At 45.7% G+C, this 25,791-nt stretch overlaps 1 protein-coding gene across 12 annotated transcripts; it reads left to right on the forward strand.

The window, feature by feature from the left end:
* The first annotated feature begins 968 nt into the window (after positions 1-968).
* LOC111145614 (clathrin light chain A) lies at positions 969-22,510 on the forward strand. 12 transcript variants are annotated; one of them, XM_022500623.1, is made up of 7 exons: positions 969-1,308; positions 6,679-6,716; positions 8,679-8,796; positions 13,947-14,058; positions 18,791-18,844; positions 19,960-19,995; positions 20,971-21,409. In XM_022500623.1, the coding sequence occupies exons 1-7, from the start codon at positions 1,092-1,094 to the stop codon at positions 21,140-21,142; spliced, it is 747 nt and encodes a 248-aa protein (XP_022356331.1). In that variant the 5' UTR covers positions 969-1,091; the 3' UTR covers positions 21,143-21,409. The 12 variants fall into 12 exon arrangements, with proteins under 12 accessions (XP_022356331.1, XP_022356332.1, XP_022356334.1 ...); XM_022500624.1 differs by having other exon boundaries at positions 969-1,302; XM_022500626.1 differs by lacking the exon at positions 18,791-18,844 and having other exon boundaries at positions 20,971-21,594.
* Positions 22,511-25,791: the final 3,281 nt, after the last annotated feature.

Genomic DNA, 25,791 nt, shown 5'->3' on the forward strand with positions numbered 1-25,791 from the left:
GTTGGCCACTGCTTATCTCGCAAGACCACGATTAACTGTGATCACTCATTATCCTTTCTATGGTGTAGACAAAATCCCCTGAGGTAAAATACTGAAGGAATTTTAGAGAAAGCTCCTGCTCTCCTTAGATGACAAAACATGTACTTACAAGAGGTTGTTACCATTACAGAGGTACCCAGGAGACCTGGGTTTCTTCTTGACCACTCTCTCCCTGCGTGATTATACCCTTCCCATACAGGTGCCTGTTTCCATATGAAATTTCTAAGTGATCCCTACGCACAGTGTTCCAGTTCTAGAAACTTCTGTCTAGCCCTGGTAAGGTGTACCGGCTGCAAAAGAGCTTTGGAAAGGAGAGACAGTCGACTTTTTATAAAGATACGGTGGGGGTAGAAAAATCAGAGCGGATTTGAATCAATTATGTCTAAGTCAGGCGGCTCTACAGGGGAAAACAATCCAGACTGGGTGAATGAATTAACACATACAAATATTTTAATAAAGCCAGTACAAAGCCGTGAAAGGATTCAGTCCTCCCAAGGAGCCTGGGACGGAAGCAGTACAGGATGCTCGTTCCCATTTAAAAACGAGGAAATGTGGGTTCAGAAAGCCTAAGTAGCTTGCCTCCTTGGTAGTCGACCGATCGATCGTTGCCGCCCTCATTCCACCTCACCTCCGGCTTTGGCACTTGAGTCTCCTCAGAGGTGGCAGTCCGGGGTCAAGACCGCCCCAAAGGCCAGGTGGGGAAGGCCGCTTTAAGTCAGGCCACTTCCGCCTCTCTAGGGCCTTGCTGCTCTCACTACCACCCTCGAAGCCTCCACGGCCCTAGTCACGAGTTTTCCTCGGGGGCCCGCCCCTCCTTCTGCTGATTGGGTAGTTCTTGAACCATAGCTGTCCTCTGATTGGTTGTTATCCCTTAGGCTCTCCAACACCGCCTACACCAACCGGATATAGGGGCAGGGTTTCCGCTTCCGCCTTCTCCCTCCCGCTTGCCGTCGGTTCGCGGCCGCCGCCACAGTTGCCGCTGCGGGGCGCGGTGTTGGTGGGTCGTTTGGCTTGTCTCTTAACGCCGCGTTTGTGCCGTTGAACTGTCCGCCATGACTGAATTAGATCCGTTCGGCGCTCCTGCCGGCGCTCCCGGCGGCCCTGCGCTGGGGAATGGGGTGGCTGGTGCCAGCGAAGAAGACCCTGCCGCGGCCTTCTTGGCGCAGCAAGAGAGTGAGATTGCGGGCATCGAGAACGACGAAGCCTTCGCCATCCTGGACGGCGGTGCCCCCGGGCCCCAACCGCACGGCGAGCCGCCAGGGGGTCCGGGTGAGAGTGCGGCCGCGTTTGGGGCGGGAGGGCTTCTATAGAAACTCAGCCCAGAGTGTGTCTGAGGGCTCTCTGAACTCTTGTTTCTTGCTGAACCTGGACGTTAAGAGTGTAAGGAGGAAACGAGACCCCAGCCCAGTCATAGCAGAAACCTAGGTTCGGCGAGCCTCCTTAGTGGTATGAGTATGTTTGAGCTCTCGGACCGGGCAGAGTGAGAAAGCGAAGAAAATAGGGTGTCAGTCAGGCTGAAGAGCTCGAAGAAGCCGGTTCATTTCAGGAACTTTTCATTGAGCTCTTGCTGTGTTTTGAGCCTAGCCTCTAAAACACAGCCGCATTGGCGCAGTTTGGCCAGACTTAAAAGGCAAGCCTGAGCCCTGCACTAAACCAGTTATTAGGAAAGGGGGGCAGGAAAAAAAAGAGAATGGTAGTATCGTTTTTGAGATACACAAAACAAAAATGGCAAGGCAGTTCAGCTTTTAAGCACTTCAGGTGTACAGAATGTTGAACTATGGGGAGGAAAGGGGGCATGAATAGCGAACTCAACGAAGGTGGTCTAACCCTGGAGGAAAAAACTCTAACCAAAGAAGGATAAGAGTTTTACCATTTGTCGAGCGGATTATGCCGGGATTTCTGGAGCTCTACTTCCTCTAGCTACAACTTTGTTAGGCAGTGTTGCCTAAGCAGAATGTAAGATTAGTCTGAATTAGTCTTCCAAAAGGTGGATAGAGAATGTAGTGTGGCCTTTTTCCAGCCAAAATCAAGAAAAGACAACAAAAAATGAGAGCAGTAGGATGCCAGTTTGACCTCTGAATGCCTTACCTGTGTGTGATGCTTCGAATTACAGTGGGAGGAAAAGATGAGTAGAAGAGACCTATTCAGTAGAATGGGGAAGTAGGAAATTAGCTGGAGGAAACGAGACCTGGGTTTGCATTTACTTAAAAAAAAATCTAATTAAAAGAGAATAGGGCACTGGTGGGGCAGATAGGAGTGTTTGTACTACTCTAACCTCAAATGTTAAGGGGCCAGGCAGATAACATAAATGAGAGAAACCTGCTGTACTCTGTGAAAGCATTCAGACTCAGAAATCTCAAATTACTGTGCCAGCCAGGCAGAACCGTTTTTGTAAGTAGGGGTAGAGAGAATGCTCGTTTGCAGCCTCTGAGTTTTTATGCTGCACCATGTTACCTTTTTAGCAGATTAGTCCCAAATAAGAATTTACACAAGAACATAGAATTCATCTGAAAATGTGAATTATAGCAAGCAGGTTGGACTGAACCGGGTTGTGGCTGGGAAATGAAGTTGGCTTTAAGTCCGTAGCGTTTTGTTGGGTGGTGTTTATTAACATTTGCCTGAGAATTATAAAATTTACTTTTTAGATCCTTAGTTTCCTTCCTTCATTTAATATAAGAAAATTTGAGTCCTGCAGAGAAATGACTTGCTTAAGAAAAAAGGACAAGTTCTTGGCTCTGCCCCCAGTCTCCCTACCCGTAGACTGTACCATATGCTGTTGCAGTTGTTTCAGCAGGGGTATCACAGGACAAGAGATTGTCATTTCTGAAAGGTGTGGCTGCCTTGGGTAGGACAGAGTTGGGACAGTCAAGACCCATAATTAGAAAACTGTCTTGATTCAAGGATAGTGTTACTCTTGCTTACAGTTGTAATCCCAGCACCTAACAGGGTGTCTGGCACATAGTAGATACGCACAAAGGAATGAACAAAAACACCAGGTCCAAGAGTCCTGTAGAGAAATGGCAAATCTTGATGATGGGCAGTTTGGAGAGGTAAAGGGGGGAGGGTAGAGTTGGATACACAGGTCCCTTGTGTATTAAGCTTTCAGCAAAGGGAAGGAAGGGATGATTGCTGACTTAGTTTCTAGGAAGGACTTTCTTAGTGAACTAAGCATTTAGTGATTTAAAGCCAGACCTCTGACAGTGTAGTTGAGATTGGCAGTAGTGCATGGTCAGCACTTCCTTTGGGGATCAGAGAACTAGTTGGACACTTCATTTCCTTGAAAAGAGGCACTCTGGTGGTTGACATTCTGTGCTGTCCTAGACTACTTGAGTGTAAGTTTAACTTTGTGGTCTCAGGCAACTTAGGTAACCACCACTGCCCTGCCTTAGATTTTTTCATCTGTACAAGGTACAGATATATACCACATAGGGTTACTAGGATTACATTAGTACCTATAAAGTGCTTACACACAGTACTTGGTATATTACTGCCACAGTACCTGGCTGTACTCTTACTCTTTGGGAGTAGAAAGAAGGCATTACAAAGCCTGTAGGCCTTGGGGTGTGCTGAGGAAAAAGATTTTAGGAGGGAGCCCTATATCTGATGTATTGCTATACAGAGATACATCAGCAGGAGACACAAACAGATTGAATTGCAGTCTTGGGGAGAACTCCCATGTAGGATGGGAACAGGCAAAAACCAGAGGGCCCGAGCTTTGGATGACTCCTTCAGCTAGGAGATCTGGAGAAGAGAGGTAAGTTTAGAGGTGGGAGGTAACCAGCTGAGTGAAGTGGCTCAGATACTGAGGAGGAGCAGGTAGTCAAGAAAGAGGCAGCATTAGTGTAGAGCTGTTGAAAAGCCCTCAATTATGAGGGCTGAGGAGGAAGGAGAAAAAGAGGTGATTAAGGAGCTACTGAGAGAGTATGGCAGTGAGGCACCATTTGTTGTTTCTGACACTCTGTCCTTGGAGGAGGAAGAGAGGCACATGAATTAAAGGAAAGCCTTCTGGAGGAGGAGAGTAATTTTCTTGGTAGCAGTGGTGGAGAGAAGTTCAGGGAAATTTCATGCTTGCTAATTAGTATTGTGCACTTACTGTGTGCTGGTTCTCTGTAGCTGCCGATCCACGCGGTAACTGCGGGCTACATGGTGGCATCGTATTTGAGATAAGAAATGATCATGGAAGTTAAGCAGTGTTCCTAAGGTAGCAAGCTAGTATATGTCTCCACTGGAATTCAAACCCACCTCTGCTTGACTTCCAGTGGATGGGCACCATGGGAAGTCAAAAGGTGGGTTTGGGACAAAGTGTCTTTCTTCTCAGGAAACTTATTCTGGCCTTTGAGATGCCTTAGAAAGTTTCCTTCTGGAGTGTCAGGTTGCTTAGCCTAGTTGTCCTAATCAGTCAAGGCCCTAGATGTCTTTCTGCATGTTTTGTAGCAACAGGCAATTCTTTGACTTGGGCCAGTTGTACATCAGTACAGTAACTAATTGAAGCTCAAAGCACTTGGCCAATGGGTTTGATGAGTCTTCAGTCCTAAAGGACAGGAAGCATGTGACTTAGGAGGAGGTATGGGATGAGAATTGCTTCTAGTTTTGTGTATGGAGTAGTGATCAAAGGCTCTCCTTTTGGGAATGGCCCTGGGCTGGAATATATTAACTGGATAGTTGGTGTGTTAAATGTAATATATTAACTAGAATTTAGGCCTAGGCCTGGCCATACTAGCTAGCCATTATAAGCTCTAAGAGTCAAAGTTATCTCACTCTTTTCTGTCTTACACAAAAATGAATTCCAGGTGGATTAGAGAGACACATTTCTGGTTTTTTTTTAGTACCAGAAGAAACCATATAAAGTGACAATGGGGGAATGTTTGTAATATGAGGGGACAAATAATACAAAGTGAATAAAGATCAAAAGATAGAAAAATGGGCAAAACTCAGACAGTTCAGTAAAGAAGAAAAACATCAGCTACATGATTACCTCACAAGAAAAAGAGATCTGTGGGACAAAGTCACCTTAAGTTTTTTCCCTGCTATCAATCTAGCAAAAATTTAAAAGCCTAAAACTCAGTCTTTAGTATAGCTAAGAGTCTGAAAAATGGGGCAGTCGTGTGGTAATGGTGGTGATATAAATGAGACACTAAAGGAGGGGCAAGTGGTCTGTATTTAGACGTCTTTAAAATGTATATATTCTGTGACCCAGGGATCTGTATCTTGAAGGTTGTCTACTGGAGGGTCTTCAGGGTGACGAGAATGGTGTCACCGAAGCTCTGCGCCAGGCTGCTCCCAGTGCTGCCCGTTTGGCATGGTCTGTGCTAGCGGTTCTAGATGAAGGGATTTATTACTGAGGAGCAATTGACTATGCGCCCCAAATACTTCTATTAGTTTTTTGAGCGCTGGGTGCAACTCTCTGTCATCTTCCTTACGTTACCCCATCCAATAAGTTTGAAAAAAAAATTGGACAAATAGTTTGGAAAAAAAATCTTTTTTGGACAAAGTAATGCAAGTCCTAGGTGGTACGTACTAAATATGGGTGGACCAGAAGATCCAGAGTACAGACTGTGTAGGCAGAAGTTTAAGTCTTTATGGTGCCTGTAGGGAGACTTGGAAAGAAGGCGGAGCAGCCACCCCTGAGGGATGGTGGGCAGCCCCGGACAGATGGCCTCTTCACAATAGCTTGTGGGTCAGGGCAGGGCTTAGGACACATGTTTATCAGGCTGATCAGATAACTGAATTACTGAAACACAGAATGGGTTTTTTTAAAAAAAAGGTGGGCAGGATGGGGAGGTCCTCGCAGATAGACCAGACCTTGCTGTATGTAAAGGCTGCCCTCCTCTCATGCAGGCCCAAGATTGCCAGATCTGTCTGCCTGCCCTCACCCCAAAACGTAGACATCCTGAATGTGTGAAATTTTCTGACTTGATAGTATATGTTGTAAATATGTTCAGCCTGTGGACCACCATTTTGCATTTTGTACTATATTGATTGATGTTCTCTAGCTCTTACTAAAAAACCATTTCCACATTTTTTCAGATAGACTTTATCATTTAGCTCATGAATAAATTGTACCAGTAAGACTGTATCATACATCACACTTTGAGTTTTTTGTAACTTAAATCCTTGAAAATACTGACTTAATTTGGTATGTCCAGATCTTAACCATCCCAGACTAGTTCCAGGGGTGTAGGGGAATTAGCTCAAGAAGTCTTAACTGTAAACCCTTAGGTCTACAGGCACAGGATGGAGAGTCCTGACCACCAAAAAAGCACCTTGGTTTGAACACGAAGCTGCATGTCCTTGCTCACAGAATGATTCCAGGCCCCACTTTTCTTTCGCCTTCTCCAGAACTTTCATAGAGAAAGTTGCTCTGTGAGACTCTTCTGCCAGGCATCCATGTGTTCTTTCTCTAGGGCAAAAGATCAAAAAGCTTTTGAATTGGGGGTTTGGTATAGATTTGTCCACATTTTGGTGAAGTACATCTTGGTTTCATTAAACAGGAAGTTGTTGATTGTTCTGTCCGGTGTGTAGCACCAGGATAGCATTAGTACAACTTCAGTACCCGCAGCAGATAGTACTGTATTACACTCGGTAATGCTCTGGCCCAGCATCTGACGAGTCCTGATTGACTGAAATTTTGTCTTGCAGATGCTGTGGATGGAGTGATGAATGGCGAGTACTACCAGGTACAGAGTACTCTGATTATGTTAACAAGATAGTGATTGAGTTTTCCTTTCCTGTGATTTGAATTTATTAGAATTGGGTATGTTATCTGCTAAAATGGATTTGAAAAGTGACATTAATCATTCCTTTAAAATGTTACTGACCTGGCCCTAGTATTGCTGATTTTATTTTCAAGAAATGAGCCTTCATGGCGATGAGGATAGCAGTGGCTAATTTAAACACTATGTGCCATGCACTGTGTCAGACACTGCTTATATTTACTGTTTAATACTCTCAACAACCTGGTGGTTCTGTACTGTTGTTCTTGTTTACAGATGAAGAAACTGAGGCACAGAGTAGTCTAAAAGTCATAAAGCTGGTATGCGGTGGGGCTGGGGCCAGCGTTCGAACCTTTGAGATTGTATTTGGGGAGGGGGTTGGAATTTGTGGTGACTGCCATTATTTTCCCCTCTGTATCACTAAGTGTTGAGTTGCCTGCCCAACTCAGACTAGCTTAAACCAAAAAGTCTTTAACAGTTTATATATATAAATCAAGTGTCCTTGAACCAGGACTCTAACTAATTTTCCCTAGACTCTGGCTCTGCTTGCTAAGCATGCATTTTTGTGCTCAAGCTTTTTTCGTGGTGGTCAAATGACTACAGCACTTCTAGGCTTCTCATGTGCATGTCATGTTATCTAGAACAAGGTGGGGGTTTCTCCTCTTCACCCAGCAAAAGTCTTGCATTTCCTTCTGGATTACCTGGAAATAGTCACTACAGCCTGGGGAAATAACATGATGCTTTGCTTAGACCTGGGTTTCTGCCCATCCTTCAACCAGTTAACTGGCAGGAAGGATGTTAGTCTAATTGGTTTAAACCAAGGATGGACTAACTTTTTCATAAAATACTAGATAGTAAACGTTTTAAGCTTTGTCATAAGGTCTGTGTCCGACTACTCTTGCTGTAATGTGAAAGCAGCCATAGACCATACGTAAACAAATGCACACAGCTGTGTTCAGTAGAATTTAATTGTAATTAAACAGGCAGCTGGTCAGGACTCTGGTTTCCAATGCCTGGTTTAGAGCTTAGCCCTTAGGGTGAGAAAGTATGGGTTTCAGATCCTGGCTCTACCTGTTACTAGCTGTGAATTGGACATGTCTGTCATTCCTCTGTGCCTCAGATTAGTCCCCCTAAATGTGAAATGGGAATAAAAACTTTGCAAGTTGCTTGGGAGATAAAGCCTTTATGTGGCTAACCCATGGAAAATGTCATTAAGTTAGTTACTAATACTTCAGTAATTCTTCTCTCTTTTTATAGTCTGGTTGGGTGAACCTGGAATTTATTCCCTAGTTCAGCAGGTGAAAAATTTTCTAAAGATTAAAATCTGTTTGAGTTGTATCTGTTTATTAGCTGTCAGACCTTACACACTACGAAGAATCTGTCCCTGTTCCCACCCCCATGCATACACTCACAACTCCTAATTTGCCTGCCTTTTTATTCTTTCCCTCAGTGTGGCTAGAGACGGTACATTTTCTTTTGGACTTCCTTATACCCAGAATTCACATATTAGATGGTATCAGGTGCTCTTGATAGCATTTAGAAGTTTTAGCTTGCTGAGCAGTGTATTTACCTTTGTTACTTTGAAGATCCCACATAAGCTGCGTGTCAAGTTAGGAAACTAAAACTAGTAACACTGTTCTCTTGTAAGTCCATGACCCACCTCCCCTGCTTTCCTCTTTCCCACTTCTGTCCCAGGTATTACAAGGCAGGGTAACAACCACTCTGCCTTCCTTGCAGAGTGGAAGGTTGTGTGCAGTCATGTTGAGAGCTCCCTGTGAGCGTGTAAGGTGGTGGTGGTCTTTTTTAAGGTAATCCTCTAACATTTGCTAACAGTCGTCAGCATATGATCAGGGTGTCCTGCAGTGGATGCGCATTTCAGGAAAGTGTGTTTGGTACTGATAGAACACAATTGTGTTTTGTGTTAAGGAGAGTAATGGTCCAACAGACAGTTACGCAGCTATTTCACAAGTGGATCGATTGCAATCAGAGCCTGAAAGTATCCGTAAATGGAGAGAAGAGCAAACAGAACGCTTGGAAGCCCTCGGTAAGGAATCTTTTTCTGTTTTGGGGTGTTTGTTTTCAGTGGAATAATTGACCTTGATTCTTAGCCCTTTTTAACTGGGATTAGCCATAATGTCCTTGTCTAGTATTTGGGAAGATACCTTCTGCAGTCTGAGGGTTACAAGGTCATCCACGGGGAGATGCTTAATCACAGGCCATTTTGTGAGGATTAGGGCAGCTCAGAGAGCCACCGTCAAGTGCATCCTCTCGGGAAGAGCAGAGCAGAGTCCTGAGCTTAGAGCAAGGAAAGAATAGATTCAAGGCCCAGCCTTATTAACTCTTCCTAGCTATGGGCACTTGGTGGTTCAAACCTCGCAGAGTCTGTTTCTTAGTCTATGTGGTAAGATCAGTGTTAGCAACTCCAGGGTTCGTCTGAGATGGTGTTTATGAGAGAGTGATGCGAGCTTGAAGGTCCCTGCGTGAGAGACTTCAGAGTCCGTCTATCATTTCTAGGCTGAATGTAAGGTAATGCTTTAAGAAGAAAATGTGAAGTATGTTAGGAAACCTGTACAACTTGATTTTCCTACTCTACTATCCCTGTAAGCTAAGTTTGTATGTTTTTGTGAGTGAGGAAAGTGAGAATCCTAGGGTAAGTTTTTGAATCACACAGCTAAGAAGCGGTAGCGTCAGAACTCCACTTATGTCTGCCCTGCCTCGTAGTCCGTACCCCTGCATCCTTCAGCCACCTCGCATGTAGTGTATGCCGTCCCACCGACATCAGTGCCAGCCGGCCTGGCCTTCGGTGAAGATCTGTGTACATGGAGTGTCACTTTTGGTCAAGGTCATGGGACTTGGCATCTGTGCATAAGTGGGTTGCAGAGGTGTGGCACAGTGTGGAGATAAAGCCGTGGGGTATTCTTTTCTCATCTTTTTTTTTTTTTTTTTTTTTTTTTTTTTTTTTTTTAAAGATTTTATTTATTTATTTGTCAGAGAGAGAGGGAGAGAGAGCAAGCACAGGAAGACAGAATGGCAGGCAGAGGCAGAGGAAGAAGCAGGCTCCCTGATGAGCAAGGAGCCCGATGCGGGACTCGATCCCAGGACGCTGGGATCATGACCTGAGCCGAAGGCAGCTGCTTAACCAACTGAGCCACCCAGGCGTCCCCTCATCTTTTTATTAAAATTTCAAACATAGGCATCTGGCTGGCTCAGTTGGTAGAGTGTGCAACTCTTGATCTTGGGGTCATGAGTTCGAGCCTCATTTGGGTATAGAGATTACTTAGTAAAACTTGAAACAAAATTACAGACACCAAATAGTTGAAAGAAGAGTAAAATGAACTTGTGTGTACTCCCTTAGATTCAGTGATTAACATTTTTGCCATATTGAGTTCTCTGTATGTAAATGAAGCATGTATGTATGTATGTATGTATGTTTTATACACACACATTTCTCATCCACTTGGAGATACATCATCTATTTCATGCCTAAATATTTTGTTATATATCTGGAAATAACGACGTTCTTTGTACCCACAGTGTCAGCATTATTAGTCTTTTTTGGGAACCATTGAATTAGTACAAACTGACTCCTTATTTGTTATATGGGGTTAACTGACACCTAGAAGTACGACCCAGTTAGTGCCAAATCTGTTCTCTCTCCAGCCCAGCTTATGTGGCTTTTAGAACAAAGGGCACACTTTGTTTGAACCTTTGTGGCACTGTCCAGTAGAATTTCTTTGGAAATATTACAGATGTGCTGTACCATATGGTAGCCACTAGCCGCATGTGGCTGTTAAGAGCTTGAAATGTGACTAGTATGACTGAGAAACTGAATTTTTAATTTAATAAATAGCCACATGTGGCTAGTAGCTACTGTATTTGATAGTGCTTTAAAAAGATGAACATTTGTCTTCATGATGCTGGTAGCTTCAGTCTTTGCTTTTTCTTTGTGTGTCTCTTCTGAGTGGGCAGAAAGGCAGGACTTCGCTGGTACTAATATTTGTCATGTTACAGAACCCAGCCTTTCTCTTTTCCCAAAGTTTAGCGAAGTTGTCTTCTCCATGAAGAGAGTATACTTAGGTCACTTTGGTATCTGGAACCCCCCGCCCCTTTCCAATGATCAGATTAGGCACTTTGGGAATATTCCATGAAGTGTTGTTTCCTTAACTCAAGATGCTTTTCTGCAAACATTTGGCTTTGCAATTGAATTAAATTGGTCTGTGAACTAGGTGTTTCTTCAGTTTCATCTTTTTACTTTGCAAGAAAGCATAAGATGCTAAAAATAGAGAACCAGTGTGCGTGGTTTTCAGCTTAGCTGGTGACTGCATTCTCAGAGTTTTATTTTCCGTGAACAGTAACAAGGACTGCTCGAGAAGACTGCCGTCTGTGCTCCCTGCTAAGGGAACTCTTCAGCCTTCCCTCCCTCTTCTGCCCAGATGCAAAGATCATGTTGTCACTTGGATCCTTGTTCTGCTGAACTAAGCATTTAAGAATTCTAATTTTCTTTTTTTTAAGATTTTATTTATTTGAAAAAGCGCACAAGCAGGGGGCAGAGGGAGAGGGAGAAGCAGGCTCCTCGCTGAGCAGGGAGCCCGATGCGGGACTTGATCCCAGGACTCTGGGATCATGACCTGAGCTGAAGCCGGATGCTTAACCATTTGAGCCACCCAGGCGTCCCAGAATTCTAAATTCTTTGTCAGCTTTTTAAAAAAAATCTGTAAAAGCAAGACAATTTAAAGGGTTGGTTTTTATGCAGTAACTACAATCTTTGCAGATGGTTGCAGTTTTTATTTAGATTAATTTTTCAGAGTAAATTTCTGTTATTTTGTTCCTAGTATATTAAAACTTTAAAAAAATCATCTTCAGACTACAAAGAAAGGAAATACCCAATCAAAAAGTAATGTTTCAGAAGTGATTTCGCCACTATAGAAAAATAGTTTTTTGGGTTTCTTTTTAAGATTTTATTTGCCAGAGAGAGAGAGAGTACACACAGGCAGGCAGAGAGGCAGGCAGAGGCAGAGAGAGAAGCAGGCTCCCCGCCGAGCAAGGAGCCCGATGCAGGACTCGATCCCAGGACCCCGGGATCATGACCTGAGCCCAAGGCAGCGGCTTAAACAATTGAGCCACCCAGGCATCCCTGAAAAAGAGATTTTTAAGCTTCCTATTTTTTGGTTTCTTGTCCACATACACTGGCAGCCCAAAGCATCTCCCACTGCATTCTAGCACCCTCCATTCTACTTCTCCTTAGTGCCGCAGACACATATCAGAAGTCTGTTGTATAGACTTGACTCATCAGTGAAAATCTGAGTATAAAAGAATTCTGTGTGGGGCGCCTGGGTGGCTTAGGTCATGATCTCAGAGTTGTGAGATTGAGCCCCGTGTCAGGCTTCATCCTGGGCGTATAACCTTAAGACTCTTTTCTCTCCCCCTTTGTGGACACCCTCCCAGTCTCTCAAAAAAAAAATTGATCAGTCACCTTCTGATAAATTAAATAACAGGGTACAAGTTCTTTATAATCTGAAACTTTGAGGAAGTTTCTAGCTGCTAACAAGCTATTTCCAGTAGCTACAGACCAAGCCTTCTGCAGGTTGTTACTATAAGACGTTCTTGGAAAGGCCCTGAAAAATGCCCCAAAGGGCTTAATTTCTTCCCTTCAAGGGGTTACTCACCGTCGCCACCACTGCTTTCTCCTCTTCCGTGATGCTAGCTAGTTACAGGTTGGGCTCTGGCTCTGCACTGTCCAAACTCTTGTTTGGATCACTGGTGATCACCTTCTGCTCCCGTTTTGTGGTTGATTGTTTCTAGTTTTGTTTTCCTTTCCATCCCTCTCTTTGGAGGCAGCTTAATGAAGTAAGAACGGGTAAGCTTCAGAGTCAGACCTGGGTTTGAATCTTAGCTCAGCCACTTAAGGAAAGGTAACTGAAATTCTCTGAGCTATAGTTTTTCTCAGTGCTGAACATGGATCTAGAGTTGACCTTCTCGGGATTGTTGTAAAGATTAAATGAGAGGTCTATTATAAAACACCTGCCAGAGAGGATGCTTAAGAATGTGTTCCAAGTGAAGTCTCAGGGTAACTTCAGATGTCCACTGCAGCCCTAGCCCTGACCTGCATTTCTGTCTCTTGCTATCTACTGACTTGGTCTTTTTTAGCTAGTTGTCATTTGCGAATCCAGTCTGGAAAACTTCCTAAGTTTGTGTTTTCTCTCTCATTCTAGAACCTTCTGATTAACTATTAATGAGTCCCACCACTCCACCTCAACCCCCTGCAGTCCTCTCCATTAGAGCTTCTTTAGTTCTGTCCTAGCTCTGCCACAGACTCACTCTGCGTCTGAGCAGGAATAGATGTTTTGTGGTCCCCTTCAGCTCTTAACATCTGTATTCTGTTCCCTGGTTCCTGAACCCTCTCTTCCTCTGGTTATTTCAACAGTAGGTTTCTGCTTTGTAGAAGTGCTTCTCCCATTTTCAGTTAAGAGAGTGCTACCTTGTGTTTTACAAAACCATCGATTGGCAGAGTTGGGGTGTTAAATATAGTATGTAAGAAGATTTTGTTGAAAGATTATCTAATATCAGAAGTCCACCCTGAACTAATATTGGCAGCATAAGTATTAAAGAATCCTCCTGGGGTACCTGGGTAGCTTAGTCGGTGGGGCACCTGACTCTTGATTTCAGCTCATGATCTCAGGGTCCTGGGATTGAGCCCCGAGTCGGGTTCCACACTCAGTACAGAATCTGCTTTAGATTTTCTCTTTCTCCCTCCTCCCTCCCCCACTCCTTCTGGGCTCTCATGCATGTGCACTCTCTCTCAGATCTTTAAAAAAGATTGCTCTGCTTTTTCCCTAGTTGGTGCTGCCAAAGGCTTTTTTCCTAGGTATCTTCCCCTACTCCCAGAAGAAACCCCAAAACAACTGAATCCACTAAGGTGTCCGTGGACTGAGAGAAAATGTGAAACAACTTGGATAGAATCGCTGGGATAAGAGACTAGATGTACAAATAGGGAAAACAGAATTTTGTCTTCCCTCCTGACTATTGTCCCTCCAAAATACACACACACACACACACACACACACACACACACACACACACGGACACAGACACAAACCTGCACACCCCATATGTTTAATAAGACCAAAGAAATTGATGGTGCAAACTTCAGTTTGTGTTTCGCCTCATTTGTGTTTCTTTTCCTTCCCTTCAAAGATGCCAATTCTCGGAAGCAAGAAGCAGAGTGGAAAGAAAAAGCAATAAAGGAGCTAGAAGAGTGGTACGCAAGGCAGGACGAGCAGCTACAGAAAACAAAAGCAAACAACAGGTCAGTCCCTGTGCTGCTAGCACTGTTTGTTTTCCGAGACGGAATCACATTCATTTCTGACAGCCAGCATAGTTCTCAGATGCTGCCTCTTGTAGTGTGAAATGTCTCTGTGGGTTTTGGAACAAGTTCTGGAAACGTAAAGGTTGCAAGTCTTCTTGGGTCATAGGAGCATAATTCAGCCTGTCCTTCAGCCACCCCAGCTGTGGTGACTTTAGCTCTTCAGCTGAGAGTTTGGTCACTCTGCATTGCTTGTAATAGTACGAAACAGCAAAAGGGAAAGTTATTTCATGGATCCATTCCACATTTGGAAATGTAACCCTGAAATGAAGGGCCGCTTTCCTGAATGTAGCAGGATCTCAGTACTTTCCAGATGATCATAGACTTGGTCATGTTGCATCCTCTAAATACAGTCCTGCCTTCTGAAAGCTGCTTTACAGAGGGGTCCAGTAGCAGGGAAATGTGTGTCATTAAGTAGCCGAGAATGTTCCAACATGGTGACTGCAGAAATAAGGGCGTCTAAGAAAAACTCTATTTTTTTAAAAATGCTCTTCAGAATGGGCTCACTCAGTGAAGGTTGAGAGCAATTGTAGGGAGAAATCACGTTCATTCTCTTAGCCCCTCTCACAGCACCTGCAGTCTTGATTACTCCGTGCTTAAAGTCCACTTGGAAGTAGCTCAGAGAAAGGCGGAGGTAGCACTCCTGGCCTTGATGCAGGCTGGGGGCTGGCCCATCCTGGGGGATTCGGAACCCAGCTGTCCCTCCGTGGTCACTCCTCTACCTCCCAGGAAAGAGCAGCGAGACCAAGCCGGGGGTGTTGGTAGTTTTCAGTATAAAGAGCCTTAGGATCCTGCCCTCAGAGGCAGAAGGTGGTTTGCATGCTCTTGCCTCAGGCAGCTCTTAGCTGGAAATGTGCCGGAAAAGAGGGAGCGGACTGCTTTGCCAGCCGGCCTGTGCTGTTTATCACAGGGCAGCGACGGCAGAACAGCGGGACTGTCGTGTACGGTAGCCTTCAGCTGCCTGTCTCTTGTTGGCCGTCCTTGCATCTGGCAGGCTGGGGCCCGTGTCTGGTGGGGGATGGATTCTCTAGGCGTGCGTCTCAGGTCCCAGGTGAGGCGCTGTGATAAGCACGGTGGGCTGCTCTCTGCTCTCGGTGTTGAGTTGCACAGGGCTGGGCCACTTGAGCTTGTGGGCCTCTCCTGAGCTTGTGGTCAGCGTCAAGTGCTGACAGGGCCCGGCTCTGCTTTATTCTCTGCTCACTCACGATGATTGACCTGAGGCACAAGTTCAGATCTCTAAAGGGGGACGAGTAGGTGCTTTGTGCAAGCCCCATTTATCCTAGCAAGTTGCCCATGAGTCATTCTGCCCTGAAGTACTTGATAGAATCAGGCTGACCCTCCCTGTTCGGGATCCCTGATGTGTAGACAAGCTGATATATAGATCCTAAGACTTAAATGACTGTGTTGGGAATAGGCTTCTGATGGCAGTTTTGCTAAACTGTGGCCCTTTCTGTAAAGAAAGGGGTGTCTGAACAGCATCTGTTGTCCTTGGACCAAATAAGTGTACCGTTCCTAGGAGCTCAGTCCCCCAGGTTTAGTCCCTCCAGGCATGGATTTAGGGCGTTGGTACCTCTCTTAGAATTGTAGAAGGGTGGGTTGGATGGTCTCATAGATGAACCTCCCAGGTTCCAGAGAGGGGAAGAGACTTACACTTGCCATTCACGGAGAATGTAGGACTGTTCCCAACCAGATCCCTTGCTTTGCAGAAACCTTGAAGCATAGGGTGGACTCTCTCAAATTAGTGGCGCACTGGCCTTTATCACCAGGGTTCCAGGATAGAAGAAATGGTTTTGACACTTAATTCCACTTATCCTTCATGGGCTGGGGCAGGAGCCACTTAGAGCCACCGTGGGGGACTTCTTGAAATGGTTTCCCCCCTTCCCTGGAGATTTTGACATTGTTGCCACTCCCCCTCCATTTTTCTTTTTTTTTAAGTATTTTATTTATTTGAGAGAGAGTAAATGAGAGCATGAGAGGGGAGAAGGTCAGAGGGAGAAGCAGACTCCCCATGGAGCTGGGAGCCCAACGCAGGAATCAATCCTGGGACTCCAGCATCATGACCTGAGCCAAAAGCAGTCGCTTAACCAACTGAGCCACCCAGGCGCCCTCCCCCTCCATTTCTGACTCTAAATAGTGTCCCATGGGACTAAGTGAGTAAGTCCGTTTACATATGTGAAAGAACTGTCTGTAGGTAAATAGTGAATCTCAGGAGAAAATAGAGTGCTCATTTCAGGCATGTGTCTTCCTCTGGGTGACTTTTGCCGCTGCATTTTTTAGGGGCCCACAACGCTAAAGCAGAGCAGTTTGAGAGAAGAGATGTATGTGGTGGGGAGCAAGGGCCTGTTTCTAGGAGTGTATCATCAGACCTCCTGCCTTTTAGATGACCTAACCTAAAACCTCAGGAGCACATCTGTGCCAGGCACGGTGCTGGGCAGTGGGCAGATTGACAGCTGATCTTGCCTTCAAGGCATCTGTAGTCTGGTGTCCCTCTGCAGTTTCTTTTTTTTTTTTTTTTTTTTTAAGATTTTATTTATTTATTTGACACAGAGAGAGAGAGAGCTCACAAGTAGGCAGAGAGAGAGGGGGAAGCAGGCTCCTCGCCGAGTAGAGTCCGATGCGGAGCTCAATCCCAGGACCCTGAGATCATGATCTGAGCCGAAGGCAGAGGCTTAACCCACTGAGCCACACAGGTGCCCCCCCCCCGCAGTTTCTATCTCATTCCTTTTGTCCCAACTTGGGGCCCAAATGTCATTGTACAAGAACCATGAATTATTAGTGACAGCCTGTGGGGAAAAAAGCTTTCCACTGGAGCCAGTCAGAAGAGTGTTGACCTGAGGGCAGCCCCAGACCGTCTTCCCTTACAACGGTGACAGAAACATTCCCTTTCACAGGGAGCTGTGGTGTATCTTTTTCAAGACTTAAAAAAAGTTTGGGGAACCTGGTTTTCCATGATGGCAGACATTTTTTCCACGCCCTCTGGGGACTGTTGATGTGGGTCACTGCTTGAGCACCCTGTGGTCCAGCCCCCGTTTCCCACAGGCTTCCCTGAGGATTGCTGCTTTCAGACCCCTCTGACAGGTGAAGACCATACAGGTAGAGGGGCTGCCTGTGGTGATCCGGGTTTTCTGTTTGCTCCGTTTGTCCGTAGCCTGGATGGTGCTATGCTGTCCCTGACGAGTTCTGTAGTCTTGGGGTTAGCTGCAAAGGCGGGAAAGCCTGCCATTCAAGCTTTTGTTGTCTTAGTGATGCTGTGACCATAGTCATTCAACCTTTATTTTCTTCAGTAGGAGCAAGCACAAGTTGAAATTGATTATGTTTAGCCCCTTGTGTAAACTAACGGGATTATGGGTTTACAAGCCCGCCTGCCTTTCCTTTCCTGCCCACTCATTCTGCCCACAAACAACTCTGTTTTCTTGCCGATTCAGAATTACAATCAGGCTGTTCTTTTTTGCTTTCTTTAAATTTCCACAAATCACCACCTATGTGTAAACCAAAACGGGAAAGAAGGAAGGCTATGTGTGAGTTTAAAAATAAACTGAAATAAAATTACTAGAATTTCCCTCCAAATAAATAAGGGCGCCTAGGTTAATAAGCAGGCATGATCGTCCTTAAAAATGTCCCTTCTGCTCCTATACCCCAGACCAACCTGGCAAAAGACAGGATAGGACTCCTGGGTGGGGGAGGCTCCCTGCCCACCCACAGTGGATGGTGTGGGCTGGCCAGGCCCGGGGATTCGCCCTGGGGCAATAAGGTTTAAGCCAGCTTGTCCACTGGGGTGGAAAGTTTTCTACCCAGGATGCCCCCCTTTCCTTTTTGTCCCAGAGTCCTGCCACTTTGACCCATTTCTGGTGTTGTAAGAGGGTTAAGTGAAGTTCTGGTCCCCGGGCTATACCTTGGGACAGCGGTCCAGTCTGCCATGGACCGAGCAGACCAGCATCTTCAGGGACAGACAGGAAGCCAGAGCCAGGACCCCTGGCTGCCGTGCTTTCCACCAGACCACTTGAGTACGGCAACTTTTTCCTTTAAGGTGGGGAGTTTGCAATGACCACCTCTGTTCCCAGAATACACATAATGGATCTCATTCAGTCAGGGCAGGGCAGCAGGAGTCAGATGATCGAAGATAAAAGTTGGCTGCCAGGCGTAGCCGGTCTGGCGTCTGGCAGCACTGACGCCCAGTCAGACGGAGTCTCCCGAGTGCACAGCTGCGGGGCAGCCACACTGTCCCGTGCGAAGAGCCAGGCAGGTTTGCTTGGGAGTTCTGGGGCCACCCCCGTTGAGCAGGTTGCTGCCAGTCCCGGCCTCCTGTTCCTTTACCTGTAAGTGTCCGTGAGAACGTGGGCCCGAGGTTGTCGGGGTCGAGGACCGGCTTGAGTGGACGCGGCAGCTCTGCGAGGACTCACTGGACGTGGGTGCCGAGACCTGCTCGCTGTGGCTGGGAGAAGGCGGGAAGGACTCGGCAGGGCTCACCTGTGAGAATCCCCAGGGGGAAGGCCAGTGGGAACCTTGCCTGCCAGGGTCTCCGGCGCTTGAAGCCTCGCTGGGTGAGCACAGAGCCGTGGGAGCCACGTCCGGAGCACAGTCGTGCCTGTGTTACGGATTTGAGATGTTTCTGCTTCTCAATGTTCTCTCTTTTTTCCTGCCCGCTTGCCTGCCTTTTGGACCTCTTGCTGTCTAGGGTGGCAGATGAAGCTTTCTACAGACAACCCTTCGCTGACGTGATTGGTTATGTGTATGTTGCAAAACTGATTTTTTCCTGTTTTGATTCTACTTCTTGTTTAGAGTTAATGCTCCTGTAATGTCACAAGTTGTTCTGCTTTCTAAATGATTTCAAATTGGCACTCTGGGGACTGCCTGAGAGTTAGAAGGTTGGGGGTGTGATTCATCGATTGTCTTGCAGAAGCGTGACTCCCTTTAACTGAGCCTTTTTTCCACTTTTGGGGTTTTGGAGGGAAGGAAGCGGATTCCCTTTTAAAATGTGGGTCATTGGCGACCTTGTCAGGGAAGGCTTTGGGACTGGGGTGGCCTTTAAGCTGTTGCTGCCACCACTGCAGCCGCCCTGCTTGGGAGCCAGTGGGGGCAGTATTTTCTCCATTTGGTTCTTTTGAAGACCATGTGGGGTTGGTTGCTTCTCCCTTGGGAGCAGAGGTTGTCTCACTTTGGGGGGGGGGGTCCTGTAACTGTTTCTCTATGTTGGAAATTGTTCAGTGGCCAGCTTCTGATGCCTGTTCCCCCACTTGGGCACAAAGAAGCCCCAGCTTTTTCAGATAGAGATAGCCTAAGCCTGGGCCACTGTGGCTCCCCCCACCCCCAAGAAAACTGGACCTTCTCTGGGAAGATATTTAAGGACTCTTACTTTCAAAACAGTATTGCCGAAGACAACTTGGAAACAGTTCTTGCTGTTTCCTGAAAAAGTAGTACTCAATTTTCATACAAGGGAGATGGGGGTAGAGGGAAGAACAAGGGGCAGGAAGGGCGGACGATAGGTTCATGTCTGTAGAGCTTCTTAGGGTCTGTGACCTCGACATGTTCATCCCTTTAGAATACAGAGCGGAGTTTCCCGGGTCCCCAGATGCATTTGCAGTGAGATTTGTGAAATGCTGGATTTACAGGTGGTGTTGGATTGATTTTTGCACATTCTCTCTGGAGTGGAAATGGAGACTGGAAAGGTCGAGTCTGGGTTTGCTGGGCAGCAGGGTGGCCCAGCAAAGCCAGCTGCACGTTCCCAAGTGTAGACGGAGTGGCAAGGGCATGTCTAGCTTACTGACCATCTGCATTGAGCTCATTCTCATTTTCTATATCTGACCTAAAGTTTCTCTCGTTTCTTTTCTTCTCTTCACCTTTAAGCACAAACATAAACCATCCTTGCTACAGCCTAGAACAGTTAAGTAAACCTTTCTCACTGCCCCTCACTGTGTGTGCCATGAAGTCGCAGTGTTGTAGTGGCTCCGGGCTTCAGCAGTGTTTGCCACGGCCATCCCTGTGAGAGTGCCACCCCTCCGTCCCCACAGACCAGTCATCTCCATTGCTTTCGCTTTGCCCGTGATGCTTGTTGGAGTAGATGAATATAGTGTGTCTTCCCTCCTCTTTCCACTGTCCTTTCAGGCTGTAGCTCCCACGAGGTAGTTCCCAACTGGGGGTGGGCTGACCTTGATGTGAAAGAATGTTGGAGCAGCATCCTACCCCCAAGCAGCTAACCTTGATGGGCTCTTCAGCCATTAGGCACTGCCCCCTTCTAGAGCGTGCCCTGAGTGGCCCAAGGCACCTGGCTGGAGGGAAAATGGCCAACTTGCAGCTCACCTGGAGAATGTCCTAACAAATCCCCTTCCAGAATGGCTTCAGTCTCTAGCACCTGCTCGCATGGGAGCTGTGTCTTGATTTCCTTTTGATCTGCCCTGTTTCTCTCTGGCCTTAGGAATAAATCCAGAGGCTATCGTGCAATGACCAGTGGGCTTTTGAGAAGTCTCTCGATTCACTTGAAACTCAGAGCCCAACATCAACTACAGTGCACATTCTTGACCGGCCTGCTGCTTTGCTCCTGCTGATGAAGGCAGTGCATAGCTGGCTAAGGACTTGCTTTTTAATGCTCTGTATCAGCAGAGACAGAGAGAGAGTGAGCCCTGAACCAAACACCTGTATTCCAACATTTTACACAGTGGTCTGGGCACCCTGTGCCTAGGAGAACTGGCCACATGTCTGCTCCCGAGTCGGACCTCAGCCAGGGGCTATTCTCTTTGGAAAACCGGAATGCCAGGAAGTCAGGCACGAAGACACAGTCACTTCTGTCACCAGGTAGCCGCCAGGTAGCTCATGGGGGTGGTTCTGCATTAAACCAACATACTTTGTTGTTGCTTCCAGGGCAGCAGAAGAAGCCTTTGTAAACGACATAGATGAGTCGTCCCCAGGCACTGAGTGGGAGCGGGTGGCCCGGCTGTGTGACTTTAACCCCAAGTCCAGCAAGCAGGCCAAAGACGTCTCCCGCATGCGCTCTGTCCTCATCTCCCTCAAGCAGGCCCCCTTGGTGCACTGAAGAGCCCCCCCCTGTGGAACCACTACATCTGCAATATCTTAATCCTACTCAGTGAAGCTCTTCACAGTAATTGGATTAATTATGTTGAGTTCTTTTGGACCAAACCTTTTTGTCTTTAGAGTTGATCATTGTTTGTGATTGCATGTTTCCTTCAACTCTATTCTCCCTGGCAGTCAGAGAGGAGGGGGAGGGGGGGAAAGCCTCCCAAAGGTAGCCTCAACCTCTACTTTTGTGCATTCTGAGAATAAATTTGTTTCAAACAATAAACCTGAGGCTGCATTATTGATTTCAAGACCTGCTGCAGGTTGGAGAGAGATTGGGAAGGATGAAGAATTTCCTGTTAGCATTTCTAGGACCCAGGCGGCACAGCCACTGAATGTCCACCCCTTCCTTGAACTGAGAGAGCTCCAAGTTACTAACCATCTATAGTAGGAGTCTGTGGAAGTCTGTTTGAAAAAGGGAGTTCCATGGCTAAAAGTAAGCTCTCATTGCCCAGCTGAGGGAGAGCTGGGAATCCCTTACCAAGACATTCCTCAAGTGACAACTTGTCACTATTCCCTACTTTAAGGTCTTGGATAGTACTTTCCAACAGGGCTCTCTCGATATTTATTATTCCTTCAGATCCAGCCAGTAAACCCGAATTAGGGTGGGATTACTTTGTGGCTAGTCCCATTACCCTGGACTCCCACAGTACACACTGGGGTCGATGCCAGCCCTAGCCGCTCTATTTCACTTGTCAGATCCTTCAAGTAGGCCTTACTGGCCAGTACACTAAGCACATGTGTTATTTCAATAAATTTAAAAGTCCATTTCTAGCCTTAGATCTTCTGTGCTCAGTGGCCACATGTGGTTAGGTAGCATCCCAACTGCACAGCACAGAGAACATTTCCATTATCACAGAAAGTTCTGGACTATACTGATCTACACAACAGGTACCACTAAGAGTGTGCCATTCAGGCTTCAACACTTGTCTTCATCCTATCACATTTTAGGTGATGGTTTGAGCAACTTATAAAGCCAAGTCAAATCTGCTTAGTTTCCTGAATTTCCAAGTTGGGAGACTGATGTAAACGCCTGTAATAACCACTCAGGAGAAGGGTGGGAATGGGCAAGAAGGAAAACCCGACATTTCTCCCATGGTAATTGTGGCTGGAGGCGGTTGGAACCTTCTATTACTTTTCTGCCCATGTCGCATCCACACCCCAAGCTGCTTAGTTGGGCATTCTTTGATCTGGGTCACGTTTCTGGCCTCTTCGCTCACTCCTTCCCTTTAGCCATTTACGGTTGCAATCTTAAGTAATCACTCATTTATCATTTTTGGGCCTTGCTAATGCCCTTCAAAATGTCAGGCCAGTTTAAGAATCAGCTCAAAGGTCACCTGCACCAGCACCTTCCCTTACTCCCCTCTGTGAGCTCCCATGGCCCTCTACCTGGGGCAGCTTACCTTAGGGTATTCTCTTGATGGGGTTACCTGGACTGGTCTTGCCTCCCACACCAGATGGGCTTCTTTTTTTTTTTTTTTAATATTGTATTTATTTATTTGACAGACACAGCGAGAGAGGGAACACAAGCAGGGGGAGTGAGAGAGGGAGAAGCAGGCTTCCCACCAAGCCGGGAGCCCGATGCGGGGCTCGATCTCAGAATCCTGGGATCATGACCTGAGCCGAAGGCAGACGCCCAACAACTGAGCCATCCAGGTGCCCCCCAGATGGGCTTCTTGAGGGTAGATGTGGCAGTTGTAAAAGATCAGTCAGGTCTAATACTCCCCAGATCAAGACTGGTTTAAGATCACAGAAAGTACTGCTGTGAGACTTCCAAAAGCTGGATCATAAAAGGCAACACAGCTTAACAGCTGGTTTGTTGAAACATGCAAGCTACACAGGCTGGTAGTCCTTGCATCACCATATCGAAATACTACCCTGAAGCCACAATCTGTGAAGCCCAAACCAGCCTACACAGATTCTGAAACTCCAAGCAGAGAGAAATGCCTGGCCAGTCCCTAGTGTTCTAACCTCTTGCTACTCTGGCTCTGGCCACTGTAACTGCAAATGCATCAGATACCGTGAGTCTGGATTGCCAAGTAGAGCCTTTCCTAAATTCCCAGTCCACAGAAACCATGAGAGAAATGATTACTGTTTGAACCTCTAAGTTTTGGGGTGGTTTGTTCCAGAGCAGTAACTTACAACGGTTTCTGATGCCTCCATTACCCATGTGGGGCTCCATAAAAAGAAGGGAGTTGGTCTAGGAACTCAGGGTTCAACATTTAGTTTTAAACTTTCCTTGGGGCCACTTTGCTTTTTATGTCCAACTTTAAATGTTATTTAACACAGTGTGAGAAGTTCTAGCCAGAGCAATTAGGAAAAGGGAAAGGAAAGGAGGAAAGAAAGAAAGAAAAGAAAAGAACAGAGCTAAGTCCTGAAAGGAAGTAAAGCTCTCAGTCTTGGCAGATAATATGACATTATATAAACCCTAAAGACCAAAAAATGTTGGAACTAATAGATTCCATAAAGCTACAGGACACAAAGTCAGTATACAGCAGTCTTTTGCATTTCTGTACACTCAAACTACCAGAAAGAGAAATTAAGAAAACTATCCCACTTGCAGTGGCATCAGAAAGAACAAAATACCCAGGAATAAATTTAAACAAAGACATGAAAGACCTGTACAATGAAAACTCTCAGATTAACAAAGGAAATTGAAGACAAATAAATGGAAAGATACTACATGTTTACAGATTAGAAGATTATTATTAAAATATTCACACTTACCCAAAACAACTTAGAGAATCAGTTCAGTCTCTCAAAATTCTGGTGGCATAATTTAAAACAATCCTAAGGGGTGCCTGGGTGTAGCAGACCAACTCTTGGTTTTGTCTCAGGTCAAGATCTTACGGTTGGGAGACTGAGCCCCTCATCAGGCTCCGTGCTCAGCGTGGGGTCTGCTTAAGACTCTCCCTCTCTCTCTCTGTCCCTCTCCCCACAACCAAATAAATAAATATCAAAATAAGAAAATAAAACAATCCTAAAATGTATGAAACCCCAAAAGACCCCAAATAGCCAACACAACCTTGAGAAAGAACAAAGCTGGAGGCATCATGCTCCCTGATTTCAAACTACATTACAAAGCTATAGTAATCAAAACAGTATGCTCTGGATCAATAAAACAGAACACAGAGTTTAGAAATAAAACCGTGGGTGTATGATCAGTTAATTTATGACAAAGGTGGCAAGAATATAATTGAGAAAGGACCATCTCTTCAGTAAATGGTGGGAAAATTAGATCACTATCGTAAACCATGCAAAGATTAAAACTCAAAATGGATTAAAGACTTGAAACCAATAGGCTGTAAGCTCCTTGATGTCAATCTTGGGTGATTTTTTGAATCTCACCCCAGAAGCAAAAATGAACAAATGGGACTACATCAAACTAAAAGGCTTCTGTACAGCAAAGGAAACCAACAAAAAAATGAAAAGGCAACCTGGTGAATGGGAGAAAGTATTTGCAAATCGTATCTGCTAAGGGGTTAATATCCAAAATATATTTTAAAACTCCTGTAGGGGCGCCTGGGTGGCTCAATTAAGCGTCTGCCTTCAGCTCAGGTCACGATCCCAGGACCCTGGGATCAAGCCTTGAGTCAGGCTCCCTGCTCAGCCGTGGAGCCTGCTTTTCTGTTTCCCTCTGCCTGCAGCTCCCTCTGCTTATGCTCTCCCTGTCAAATAAGTAAATAAAATCTTTAAAAAAGAAAAAAGAAAAAAGAAAACAAAACTCCTATATAACTCAGGACGCCTGAGTGGCTCAGTTGGTTAAGCATCTGCCTTTGGCTCAGGTCATGATCCCAGGGTTCAGCAGGGAGTCTGCTTCTCTCTCTCTCTCTCTCTCTCTCTCTGCCAGCCCCTCTGCTTGTGCTCTCTTGTTCTCTCTCAAATAAAGTCTTTAAAAAAAAAAAAAGAAGAAGAAACTCCTAATAACTAAAAACAAACTAAAAACCCAACTAAAAATTAGGGGATCTGAACAGACACGTTTCTAAAGATACACAGATGGCTAACAAATAGATGAACAGTTGCTCAGTATCCCTCATCAGGGAAATGCAAATCAAAACCACAATGAGATTAACACCTTGTACCTGTTACAATGGCTGTTGGCAAAAAGACAGCAAGTGTTGGTGAGAATGTGGAGGAAAGACCACCCTTATGCTGTGTTGGTGGGAAAGCACATTGGTGTAGCTACTGTGGAAAATGGTGTGGAGGTTCCTCAGGTTTAAAAGTAAAACTACCAGAAAATGTGTATATAGATACATGTGTGTATCTATATATACATATAGATAAATATCTTATGTATTTTGTCTCTATATTTTTTCATACACACACACTGTCATAATGAAGTACGATCCAGCCATAAAAAAGGACAGAGTATTGCCATTTGTGACTTGGATAGACCTTGAGAGCAAAGTCAGAGAGAGACAATTACTGTGTGATCTCAGTTACATGCGGAATCTGAAAACCAAGAACCAACAACCGTGCTACAGAAGACCAGTAACAGACCAGTGGTTGTCAGGGGTGAAGAGTGAGGAGGGGGAAGGTGAACTGGGTAAAGGGAGTCGGAAGGTGCAAATGTCCAGTTATAGAAAAAGTCATGGGGCAGTGATGTAG

This window comes from Enhydra lutris, unplaced genomic scaffold (assembly GCF_002288905.1).
Source record: "Enhydra lutris kenyoni isolate GAN:26980312 unplaced genomic scaffold, ASM228890v2 scaffoldscaffold13, whole genome shotgun sequence".
Lineage (NCBI taxonomy): Eukaryota > Metazoa > Chordata > Mammalia > Carnivora > Mustelidae > Enhydra > Enhydra lutris.